Source organism: Canis aureus, chromosome 11 (assembly GCF_053574225.1).
Source record: "Canis aureus isolate CA01 chromosome 11, VMU_Caureus_v.1.0, whole genome shotgun sequence".
In the NCBI taxonomy this organism is placed as follows: Eukaryota; Metazoa; Chordata; class Mammalia; order Carnivora; family Canidae; genus Canis; species Canis aureus.
The window spans coordinates 29274260-29286885 of record NC_135621.1 but is presented as its reverse complement, the minus strand read 5'-3'; the positions used below and the strand labels follow the sequence as shown (position 1 = coordinate 29286885).

Sequence of the window (12626 nt, the reverse complement as noted above, 5' to 3'; positions counted from 1 at the left end):
ACCCACTTTCCTCTGCCAGACACATTCCTACTCATTTCTCCAGGCTCCAAGTAGCCCACCAGGAAGGGCTTGCCCACTTCTGTCCCCACTGTCGGCTCTGCCACAGCTCTCTTCACATGCTGGTTACAATGCCTGCCTGGCATGTGACCTCCACCAAAGACAGCACGTCAGGGCACAGAGCGTATCTTGTCATCTCGCAGCACCAGCTGGGTCTGGCCCAGGGCCTGGGACTCCCGAGCTACTGCAGGTGCCTGGTGCCTGGTGAAGGGATGGATGGCTGGGTGGCAAGATGAGTGAATGAATAGAGTAAGGGAGTAAGGCCCATCAGCACTTGCTCAGCTCAGGGCCGGTCTGCCAAGCTCCTCTGGACCCTGCATTTTGGGTGCCTGGCCACTCCTCTGCCCTTCTGCCAATCAGCCCTGCAGCTGGCTCAGATCCCTCAGCCCTGTTCTGACTTCCTACCACTTCCTCCAAGCCCACGGGAGACCCAGCATGTCCTGAAAGGTGACCACTGTCTACCCCTTTATGGTCTCCTGAACACATGTTGGCTGGTACCTACAAGGACAGTCATGCCTTTAGAGACCCAGGGCTGGGACGCTTGGGTGGCTCAGTGGTTGAGCATCTGCCTTTGGCTCAGGTCGTGATCCTGGGGTCCTGGGATCGAGTCCCATGTCATGTTCTCCATAGGGAGCCTGCTTCTCTCTCTGCCTGTGTCTCTGCCTCTCTCGCCTCTCTCTCTGTGTCTCTCATGAATAAATAAAATCTTAAAAAAAAAAAAAAAAAAAAAAGACCCAGGGCTATAGGTGATCCCTGGGCCTTATCGAATTTGACCCTTCTCAGCTTTTCCTCCATCTGCAGGGGGCCAGCCTGACCCACCTTCTATCCTCATGCCCCTGCTTGGGGGACCCTGATGGGCCAGAAGGTGCAGAGTCTAAGAGATCCTTCTCCCCACCCTCTCCCACCCTTTTCCAGAACCCTCAAATGTTGGGCCCACAGAAGCTGCTTTTTGGCCAGGGGACCTCCAGTCTGAGAGGTCAAAGGAGAGAAGCATGTGTGGCCACTGACTGTCACCCACCGGAATCCACTCTGTGAGTTCCTGGGGTTGACCAGGATGCAGTCCCAGGTGCGATTGGGAATGTTCTGGAACAGAATCAGCTGCCCTTCATCCCGAACCCGGGCACTTGAGGTGTAGTCCGCCACAGCCACCTCCTTCACCCGGAACGGGTTTGAGAACAAGTTGGTGACACTACTGAGGGTATTGACCAGGCGGCCGAAGAACTGCATTTTCTGTGGGGCAGGTGAGGAGGCCCCGCCGCCTGCTCCCTCAGTCTGGAAGAAAATGGAGTCTCTGGTCAGCCGGGCGTGGTCTCCCATGCCCACCTCACCACGCACAGGTTTCCTGCATGGGCTCCCAGATGGCTCCCCACCAGTGCTGTTCCTGGATCCTGTGCCAGGAGGGACCTGGAAAGGAGAGGGGAGAAAGAGAGATGGCACTGAGTCAGGGTAAGAAGGCCTGAAGTTACAGAGTGGCCACCACACACAGAGGCCCAGGACTGTCCCACTTCCTGGCCAGTGTCCCCATCAGGGCCTCAGCCTCCTCTTCTGGAGCATGGACCATATCGCTCCAGGAGGGATGGCAGATGTGAATGCACATCACAGACGACCCTGTTCTGTCCAGATGGAGGGGTTCTCCCCTGTGAAGTCAAGCACTGACATCCTAGCATTCAGAAAGCGTGGCATGGGGACACCTGGGTGGCTCAGTGGTTGAGCGTCTGCCTTTGGCTCAGGTTGCGATCCCGGGGCCATGGGATTGAGTCCCACATCGGGCTCCCTGCATGGAGCCTGCTTCTCCCTCTGCCTGTGTCTCTGCTTCTCTCTCTCTCTCTCTGTGTGTGTGTGTGTGTCTCTCTCATGAATAAATAAATAAAGTATTAAAAAAAATAACAAGAAAAGAAAAGGAAGCTTGGCCTGAGTCATTCCAATTCCACAACTAAAACTAGTGTCCCGTCTCGACCAGATACAAGCAGGGGACCAAGATCGTCCCACACCCCGTCGGGGGTGGGGGGACGGACTTTGGGCATGGGCCTCCAATGTCTGGTGCCTTTCTCACTGCCTTACCAAGGAGCTCGGAGAGGACACGAAACCGAGTGCTGGGTTCACGGAAATGAACGTGAACGAAAAGACTCAGAGACAGAGACTGCGACGGCAGCGGTGCGTGGGGATGGAAATGTTATGCTGCAGATTCAAAGGGTCACAGTTTCTGCTGTGGAAACTGTCCCCAGTTCAGGTGATAGAATTCGATGTCTCATATTTTCCTAGGTTCTCAGCAAATATACTACATTCCTAAGGCTGTGCCACCAAAGCTGCGTGACATTTAGACAGAGGCCGCCCTCTGGTTCTGTGCCAGGAAGTCACCTGCCAAACGGGACAGGGGACAGGGCAGTGTGGGCACCCTGGAGGAGAATCAGCAGTCAGGGGACACTCGTCGCACTCTGGGCCAGCTGTTGAGGAGAGGATCAAGCTTACGGATTAAAGGAATAACAAGAAGCCTCAAAGAATCACCTCTACAGGGAGGAGGAGCCGATAATGATAATTGTACCAGGAGACGTTTACTGAGCACTTACTAGGCAGCAGGCCCTGAGATAAGCACCTGACGCGACTGTCCCCTTTCATGCTCTGCAAGAGGCATAGAGCCGGAGCAAAACTGCTCCAGTCCTTACCAGCTGTATGTCCTTGGGCAAGTCACTTAACCCCTCTGTGTCTCTATCTGTAACACAAGAAACACGACAGTGCCCAGTAACAGAACCTGGCAGATAGTAAATGTTCAATAAGCATTAGTGCTCTTTGACTACCCGCCCTTTGACACACGAGGAAACTAAGGCTTAGATTGCAGAGCTTTGAAAGCATCCCAGAGCTTTGTAAAGTCCTTCCTCTTATGATCGGTAGTAAGATGTGGTGTGAGCAGAGAATGAGCCTCAATGTCCCCTTTAAAATGAAGACAACGCTCAGGGCACCTGAGTGGTTCAGTCGGTTGAGCATCTGACTCTTGATTTTTGGTACAGGTCGTGATCTCAGGGTCATGAGATCAAGCCCCACATTGGGTTCTGCACTCACTGTAGCATCTGCTTGGGATTCTCTCTCCCTCTGCCTCTGTCCCTGCTCTATCTCTCTCTCTAAATATTTTTTTTTTAAATGAGGACAATGCTCCCCTCTAATGTGCTATGAGGATTACATGGGAACATCCTTTTTTTTTAAGATTTTATTTATTTATTGATAGAGACACAGAGAGAGAGAGAGGCAGAGATGCAGGCAGAGGGAGAAGCAGGCTCCATGCAGGGAGCCCAACATGGGACTCAATCCCGGGTCACATGAGAACATTCTTAAGAATGTTTAGACCTGTGTCAAGTTCCTTCTTTCTTCTGCACTTGGGAACTGAGAGGACAGAGGCGCTGGGGTCCCCACGCCCTTCTCCAGAGCCAGGGGAGAAGGGAGGGACCCCAAGAGAAGACACGGGAACTGGTCCCTGGAAAAGAAACCCCCAAGATGGAAGGCATGGCATGCATATCAGTGTGCCTTGTACAGAACCAATCTCTATACCGACATTATAGGAATTGTAAATTGTGATACGTTCACTCCAGAGATACCGCATGGTCATCAAAAGCCATGATTGTGAGGATTACAGGTCAGGAAGCACGTGGTGGCGGTATGACCCTATGACATCAGGTCCATGACACTCCCGGGGGTGTTTGTGGGCTGCTAGGCCCCTGCCTCCCTACATAGCCTCTCCCAGTAGGTCCTACTGACCCTGTCAGCTCCACACCACGCACAATTCCAGAAAGTGATGGGGTCTCGAGCCTCCTTCCCTCTCCAGGTTGATTTATCTATTTGCTATGTCCTTCCTCTCCCTCATCCTCCTGCCAGACTGTACACTTAATCACACTAATCACACCAAACCCTCGGGTGCCTCTCTCTGTGATCTGGCTCTGGTCCAAGAACTTTACATATACCAATCTTTCATCTGGACCATTGCCCCGGGGCGCCTGGGTGGCTTAGTCAGTTGAGCATCTAATTCTTGATTTTGGCTTAGGTCATGATCTTGGGGTTGTGAGACAGAGCCCCAGTTTGGGCTGTGCTCAGCAGAGAGTCTGCTTGAGATTCTCTCTCTCTCCTTCTGCCCCTCTCGCTGCTTGCATGCTCTCTCTCTCTCAAATAAATAAGTAAAATATTTTTAAAAAATCTGTACCACCACTCTATGAAATTTTTAACCATTATTTTTTTTTAAGATTTTATTTATTTATTCATGAGAGATACAGAGAGAGAGAGAGAGAGAGGCAGAGACACAGGCAGAGGGAGAAGAAGCAGGCTCCATGCAGGGAGCCCAACGTGGGACTCGATCCCAGGACCCCAGGATCATGCCCTGAGCTGAAGGCAGATGCTCAACCGCTGAGCCACCCAGACACCCCAAATTGTCACCATTATTATCCTGGTTTTACATATGATTATCCTGGTTTTACATATGAGAAAATCAAGGAACAGAGAGGTAAAGTCATGGGACCTACATCACACAGCTAGTAGGTAAAAGAGCAAGAGTTAGAGCCAGACAGCTGGCTCTATATAGTCTCAGCTTTTTTTTTTTTCCTTTTAAAGATTTTATTTATTTATTTGAGAGAGAAAGTGAGAGAGCACAAGCAGGGGGTGCAGCAGAGGGAGAGGGAGAAGGAGAAGCAGACTCTCTGCTGAGCAGGGAGCCTGATGTGAGATTCAATCCCAGGGCCTTGGGATCATGGCTTGAGCCAAAGGCAGACGCTTAACTGAATGAGCCACCCACGCATCCCTAGTCTGAGCATTTTAAGGACAGGTGCTCAGTCTTTTTCACCTCTGTACACTCGCCCCTGGCACAAGCTTGCCTCTCAGAAAGTCTGATAAAACATAATTTAACTGAATAAAAATTATGCAGCAAAAAAAGGGTGATAGAAAAAACATTAAAATATTCTGAGGATATTGGGTTCATGGGCCATTTTTTTCTTTTCTCTATTTATCAAATGGATGGAAATATGCTGTTTTTGTTTTTGTTTTGTTTTTAATGATTCTATTTGTTAAAGACATAAGAGTGTAGGCTGAGCCCCTGGGGCCCCCAGCTAGGGAGACAGGGTTCCCTGGGGGTCAGGAACAGCTTAGAAAAGCAGCACAGAGGCTTCCCAGAGAACAGGTGGGAGGCACCGGGAGAGAGGCTCACAGGCAGTTGGGGGTGGGGGGTCGGGGGCACCAGCACCCACGAGCCCACTTGGGGTAAAGGGAAGAGTCACTGAGGGGATGACATCCCACCCCAGTGGAGAGACACCTTCCTCACGGGTCCCCAGGGGCTGGTGGTTTAGGGCCACCTTCCACACAGTGACAGCTGCCTGGCCACCAGAAGGACAGACAGGTCTGGCTCCCTCCCAGCCTTCCAGGGTGGGCGTCGGGGTGAAATGACACAATGGAGGGAAAGTGTCCAGGCCGCCGGCCGACTGTGGGCACAAACAGAGGCCATTGTTATCACAAGGTGGAAGAAAGGAAACTAAGCCCCCTGGGTCACATCCTGGAACGATCATAACAGACCAGCCCGGAAAGAGGCAAGTGAGAAGCAGACAGGGCGCATGCTTGTGCTTCCTTCTGGCTTCTGTGCTCTTCCTCCCATCCCACCCCTGACCTGGGGGATGGGGAGCAGGCTCCTTCCAGCACAGCCAGCGGGGAGGACCCACAGTGGAGGACCCACAGCGGGGAGCAGCCCCCCCACCCCCCCGCTTCCTCCCCCTCTGGCTTCTCACAGCCACTTGCTCTTGACCTCCCTGCCTGATCAACACCTGCTTTTACCTGCTGACAATGGTTCTCTTTGGCTCCTCACCTGGGCTCGCTCCCTCTGCCTAAATAACAGGTGACACAGCTGCCACCAAGGTCATGTGATAGAGGCCGTCTGCTCCTGGGCACCTGAGGCTCCAAGCAGCTCTCTGCTGCCCCAAGCAGAAAAGCCACAAACCCAAGAGCTTCTGTGGCGAAGGGGGACACGGACAACTCTGCTCATCCACTCCTGCAGTTCCAGGTGTCGGTGACGTCTTCCCTACTGTGAGGCATGAGGCGGGAGATTTCTGGCCTGTTCTCCTAACTTCTGCTCTGTGGTCAAAGGCCCAGCCTGCCTGCTTGATTCCTTCAGGGAAGGCTTAGAAAGCAGCTGCTGGGGAAGGCAGCCCCAGAGGAGAGGAGCCGTCAGGCAGGAAGGACAAGCATTCGTGTCCCCCTTCAAGAGATGAAGTAACTGAGGCCTGGGGAGGCCTCAGATCATGGGTGTTGGAAGGGCAAGTGAAAGTGGAACATGTTGACGTCCGCCAAAAAAGAGAATGAACAAAAAAGCCATAGTGGGGTCAGAGGGAGATTAGAACCAGCAAATGGCATCCTTGGTGAGTTCCCCAGAAGTGGTTGATTGGGTTCATAAAATGAGTAGTCACAGGGGGACCCAAACCCAGTCCCTGTCCCCTTGGTTGTGGGGGGAAAGAGTCAGGAAAGGATGACTACCCGAGGTGACTCCTGAGCTGAACTTTGCAGTGGGGACCCAGGCAAGAGGCCTCCCCACAGACGGAGCAAAAGAGAACGTATGTATAGGAGGGCGTGGGGACAGGAGCCTTCGTGACCTGTCCAGGAATGAGCATTTTCATCAGGCTTGGGCAGCGAGGGGGAGCGCGGGCACAGCCATGCTCAACATGAATACTGAGCACCCCAGAGCCATTTTGCCAGCATCTGCTTTAGATCCATGCTCAGAGCACCCGGTGATGGTGACGTGGGCTCTTTTGCAGAGGCCACAAGCTCAAGAAGTGCAACAGTGGGCGGGGAGCAAGTGGCTGGTTAGAGGGGGGACTGGGGAGAACCCCGCCCTCAGATGTCTGGTTCCACCTCCGCTGTGAATTCCCCTGAGAGATCCCAGGCAGGTCTCAAGCAAGAGGAAGTGCAAAGCTGCCAGGCCCTGGGCCCCCTTCCCCCCACCTCCTCCTCCAAACAGTTCTCTTTCCGAGAAAGAGAGAGAGGCCCTGAATTTTCAAACTTTCTAGCCTGTCCTACCTGGAATATCCTCCCCTGCCCCCTTTACTCCCATCTTTGCCAAAGCCTCTGCTCATCCTTCAATGCCCAGCTGCTCCCCACGAAGGCTCAGAGCACCAGAACTGGTCCCTCCCGCAACACTCCCAGCTTGCACTACAACACCAGGAGGACTAGGTCCACCGCCCCCCTACAACCCCCTCTGTGCCTGCCACAGGATGCAAATCAGATGCTTACACCTGCCCAGTGGCTCCTCACCATCTTTCAGAGAAAGCCCAAGCTCCAGGGCGGGGATATAAGCATCCACATGACCTGGCGAGCCCACCTCCTGCACCCCTACTTCAACCACACTGCACCAGAGCCTTCTAGAACATGCCACTCTCATGCCCCCATGTACCTGCACACGCTCCTGCCTACACTGTGCTGCCCACTTTGCTCCTCTCACTGTTAGACAAACAAATAAACCCTTCCTGTCCTTCAGGAGTGACTCACGAGCCATCTCGTCTAAGAATCACACCTGTGCTTCCCCTACTTTCAGCCCTGGGGGTACCCTCACATTGCCCCGTGGTTCCCCAAAGGAGCATCCATCCTGAGATAACAATGGTGTGTCTGTTGGTTTGGGTTGCCCTCTTTCTTTGTTTTATCCAACCACATAGCCTGCTGTTCCTGATGAACAGTGGCTATTTCATAAATGTTTGGTGAATGAGTGAGGACAAATGAATAAACCCCTGGAAGCCCACGGGGCCGGCACCATCGAGGCACCCTCTCCTCCTCTCTTACTCCCTTGGCAGTGGTACCAGGCCACATTTCCTATTCCCCTCACTCAGAGCTGCCCAGCACATCACCATGGTGGAAACTCTCAGGAGAATACTTCCTGGGCACTTGCTAGGCTTCCCAAGAGGCAATGAGCTGTGATCTAGAAAGTCTGGTTTTCTACACCTGAAGCTCATAGACTGAACTCATTCAGGCTCCCAGCAGAGAAACTCTAGGAGCCCTCTGCTTCCCTCTCGACGAAGCCTGGCCAGAGGGGCAGGACAGCTGTCCAGGAGGTGCGTGACAGGATCCCATAGGCAGCCAGGCCAGGAAGCTGACCTCACAGGACTGGCCTCGTGAGGGATCCTGGGAGTTGGAAATCAGGCTTCCCAAGCCCCGGCTGCTTATGACAGGATGTCCCGTGATTGGAACAAGTGGCACGGGCCAGCGACCCCCTCCCGTGCAGCTGATGTCTCCCCCATCCACTGCCCGGGGCCGGATGGTCAGAGCACCCAGCCCAGGCCGAGCACGGCCGCCTTCCTTCCTTCGGCCCCACCAGCCGTGCCTCTCAGCACAGCAACGCATCACCACACCCCAGCCTACACCCTCTCCCAAGGCCACCCCGCTTTATGGTTGGCACAGGGTTCCCACACCTGGTAGCTGCCCCCAAGCTCACAAATGCCTGTGAAGGAAGGAAGGTGCTGGTGTTATCCTGTTTGGCACCAAAGGAAACTGAGGCCCAGAGAAAGGAAGTGGGAGATGTTGCCTGGTGGTGGGACACATGGCTGCTTCTTTAGACTCCAGAACTATACTAGGCAGAGGGCCTGCAAACAGTAGGTGCTCAATTAGCGCATGGGAAAAGACTGGATGAAAGTAAGGGTGAGGGTCAAATGTCCTTTCTGTCCCCCATCTGAACCTCTGGACCTCCAAAGCTGCCTCCAAAACACAAATGTTCCTCCCGTGTTCTCTCTGACCCCAGCTCATCCCAAACTCTTTCCTAATGTGAGTGAGGAATGAGGAAGGGCTTGCCCCCATTACTTTACACACCAAACAACACTGTTACGTTCATCCAGACCACTGAGCACACAGCGCCTCACCAAGTGTCTGAGATAATCACCACGTTTAATCCTCAGAACACTCCAGAGTGAAGGTGCACTTCTACCCATAACACGTAGGAAACTGAGGCACAGGGGCTCATGTAACTTGCCAGGGTCTGAGCCCTATTAGTTAGCATCCGGAGCACCACCCCAGCATCCTCACACCACCTTCAGGAGGAAGCCTGAATGGAAAGTGGCTGAGCGGCTTGCTTTTCAGCCTCTCGTCCTCCAAACACTAAGGCTCGCATCTAAAAATGCACTGCTGTCCGTATGAGCCACAAAATGCCCTTCAGGAAAGGAAAAGGTGTCTTTTTCGTTTGCTCTGCTCAGCTGGACCACAGCTAGCAGCAGACTGCCCCAGATGGGTTGCTGGAGCTCTCAAGGACAGGAGACACCAATAACTTGGAGAGATCTTTGGACTCGTGCCTAGGGACAGGGTGGCCCATTTTATGATTCGCTCTATAGATACTCATCGAGGACCCACTCTGTGGCAGGCATTGCTCTAACTGCTGAGACTCCACTAGTGAACTAAACAGACAAAAATCCCTGCCCGCCTAGATCTTCTATTTTAGCGAGGGCTACAAATAATAGAGAAGATAAACAGGCAAAACATATATAGGTTTTAGATGCTGGTTAGATGCTGAGAAGAAAAGGAAATCAAAGAAGGGAGATAAGATGTGTCGAGGTAGAGACTGAAATTTTAGGGTGACCAGGGTAGTCCTGACCAACAACTTGACCTTGAATAAAGACTAAAAGGAAATGAGGCCAAAAACTGTAGGGATATCTAGGTGGAGAGTTTTCCAGCCAGAGGGAAGAGCAAATGCAAAGACCCTGGGGCTCCAAGAACAGCAAGGACGCCAGTGAAATCAGAGAGGTAAGAGAGGACCAGGCAAGTACAAGTGAGAGGAGCCATTGCAGGTTGGAGCCAAGGAGCAACATTAACACATCATTGGCTGGGATGAAGGGTATTGAGAGGCTTCTAGAATAATTTCACAGCTTCAGCCAGAGCAATGGAAAGAATACTGCCATTTCCTCAAGATGGGAAAGTAAGTGGGAGGGATATTGATGGAAGGTAGGGAAGGGTGGAAGGGGAGATCTATCAGGAGCTTAATTCTAAATATCTTTGATTTTGAAATGCCTACATTTGAGGTGTTGAGCAAGCAAGTATATAAGTGAGTCTATCATTCACAAGAAAGATCTAGACAGGACTGGAGATATAAATTTGGGTGTTGTCAAAGTAGAGCTGGTACTTAAAGCTATGAGACCGGATGAGATCACCTGAAAAATGAGCATAGATTAAAAAGAGAGAGAGAGAAAGAGGCATTTCAGGCAGGGACCTATTAAAATGTTCTCCCAGGAGCCACCCTCTACAAAGGGAAGCTCATAACAAGGCCTCCTCTCCCCTTCCACACATGCCCCACACAAGGGTGCAGACGCGCACGCACACACAGCGCTTCCTCTATTTCTTGGTGATGTCATTCTGCTGAGTGAGAAGGAAATTCTCATTGAGGACGCTGTCACCCAATGAGAAAGTCATCAGTGGAAGGGAGAAAAGGTGCCCTGGGCACTGAGACAACAGCAGGATGATCACACAGGCTCCGGTGTTATCAAGAACTCCTTTCAGGGTGCAACTCCAGTCTCATTAACTGGTGTGACCTCAGGCAACCCATTTGCCCTCTTTCTTATGTTCAATAGCAATAACATAGGCTCCTTTGAGGGTAGCCCAGAACGCAATAAACAGCCCCAGAGCCCCATAAACAGCCCGTTGATATTTGTTAAATAAATGAGGAATGAATGAATGGCAAAAGCAACAACAGAAGAGCCCGACTCATAGCTGCATGCACACAGCGGTCCTTCTACTTGTCTTTCCCTCCTTTTGTCATTTTATCCCCTTCCCTTTCCTGGCTGTGACACAAGAGCAAAACTATGCACTGGTACGGAAACATGCCAGTTACAAAGCTTTTGCCTTCTACATTTTCTCAAATTTCCAATCTCACGGCAGCCTTATGAGGGCAGGAAATACAATCCCCGTTACAGGCAAGGAAACTGCAACTTGGAACAGAAAACAGCCTCCAAACTCCAGGAACATTTAAAGGCAGAGACAATAACAAAAACACTGTATTCAGCCCAAGGGTGGGGCACTTGTGTTGCCAAACCAAACCTGCCCAACATCCTGTTGGGTGGGTTAAAGGGCAGGTGAGGGAAAGACCCAGAAGCTCAGAGGAAGGGAAGGTATTTGTTTGGGGTCATGTGAGTAGCCCATTAAAAAAAAATGGGCACAGATCCCTGAGCCCTATGCCCTCCTTGTCCCACAGCCACGGGCCTGCCCATCCCAGTCGCATGGTCCTACAGGTCACACCTTCTCGGTCACCAGCTTCCAGGCCATCTCTGGGAGCAGGAGGTGGACACAGAATTGGTGGGTTGGGAGACCCTGGGGTGGGGAGGCTCTGGGGAAGGTGGGAGGGAGCATGGAGGGGCGCAGGCACAGATGAAATCTGGAAGCACATGAGAGACAATAAGCAGAAACAGGGTGATGGGACTCAGAAAGGGGGGAGAGTAAAATGGACAACAGCGGAAACGCCAATGGAGAAATGCAGACAACAGGTGAAGTGGGAGATCAGGTAGGAATAGAGAGGCAGAAAAGTTGGGAGCACTCAGAAGGGCACGGGAAGGTAATGGGACAATCAGTGTGGCTCAGAGTGAAAACTGGGGGCCTGAGAGTTGGAGGGGAACAGGGAGGGGCTGACCAAGGAAGTCAGGGATAGACGGGAGACACACAAGGGAGACGGGGGTCCTAAGGAGGGACCCAGGGCCGAAGCTGGCGTCCCTGGGGAGGTCCCAAGTTCCGTAGGAGACGGGAGCCGTCACGGATGGGAGTTGGGAGCGCTGAGGGATCAAAGGGCGGAAGCTGCGGGCACTCCGGGGGTCACACAAGGGTCAATGGAGGACACGACTAACAAACGGGAACACGAGGGAGGCCGGAAGGGGGGTCCGGGTGGAGACCACCGAATCTGGGGCGCCGAGGAGGTTTGGGAAGGGCCCCCCCAGGCCCCGCCTCCCCTGCGCCGTCACTCACCTCGCCTTACTCAGCACTTCTACTTCCACCTACTTCCGCAAACAAACGAGCCCGCGGCCACGTGAGGGCCCGGCCGCCGCCCTCCGCCAATCACCGAAGCCGGTGCCCGGCCGCCGCTGCGGCCCCGCCCCCGCGCCGCGTGGGGGGCGCACGAGGAAGGCGGGGGCGGGGCTCCGCCATGTTTTCTAACTGCCCAATGGAAGGGGCTCTCAGGGCCGAGGGAGGCCGGGCTTCGGGTTGGAGCCAATCCTCCGCGGCGGGGCGCGGCCATGTCTGTGCGGGGCGGAGGGTCCTCGCGCCGGCTCGCTGGCGGACATGTTGATGAGGGGCAGGAGCCGCCTCCTCCTCCGCCTTCCGCCTCCTGAAACGGTCTGAGGCCTGGAGCCTGAGCCTCCCGAAGGACCGCCCGAGAGAGAAAAGGGAAAGGAGCCAAGACGCAGGGCGGGGCAGGGAGGGGCCTGCTTTGATTTTGCCGGGGACCCCCCAGATTGAGCAACTAAGAATCTTAATTTTGAATTCTTATTCAAAAGAGCTAATTCTTTTAAATAATTAAAAGATGATTAATTTGAATTTGGCCTCAACTACCAATCATTTACTTATTTTTAAGATTTCATTTATTTATTCATAAGAAACTG

The 12626-nt window shown here is 53.0% G+C and overlaps 1 protein-coding gene across 6 annotated transcripts in view; it reads right to left on the bottom strand.

Moving 5' to 3' along the window:
- PLA2G6 (phospholipase A2 group VI) overlaps positions 1–12122 on the bottom strand; it is a 60216-nt gene extending 48094 nt beyond the window's left edge. For 4 of the 6 annotated variants that reach the window (XM_077914561.1, XM_077914558.1, XM_077914562.1 and 1 more), the window contains exons 1-2: positions 11992–12122; positions 1076–1461 (exon numbers count right to left, since the gene is read on the bottom strand). In XM_077914561.1, the coding sequence (XP_077770687.1) occupies positions 1076–1374 (299 nt within the window). In that variant the 5' untranslated portion in view covers positions 1375–1461; positions 11992–12122. The remainder of the gene's footprint in view (positions 1–1075; positions 1462–11991) is intronic. The other 2 variants (XM_077914559.1, XM_077914560.1) reach the window with 2 other exon arrangements.
- Positions 12123–12626: the final 504 nt, after the last annotated feature.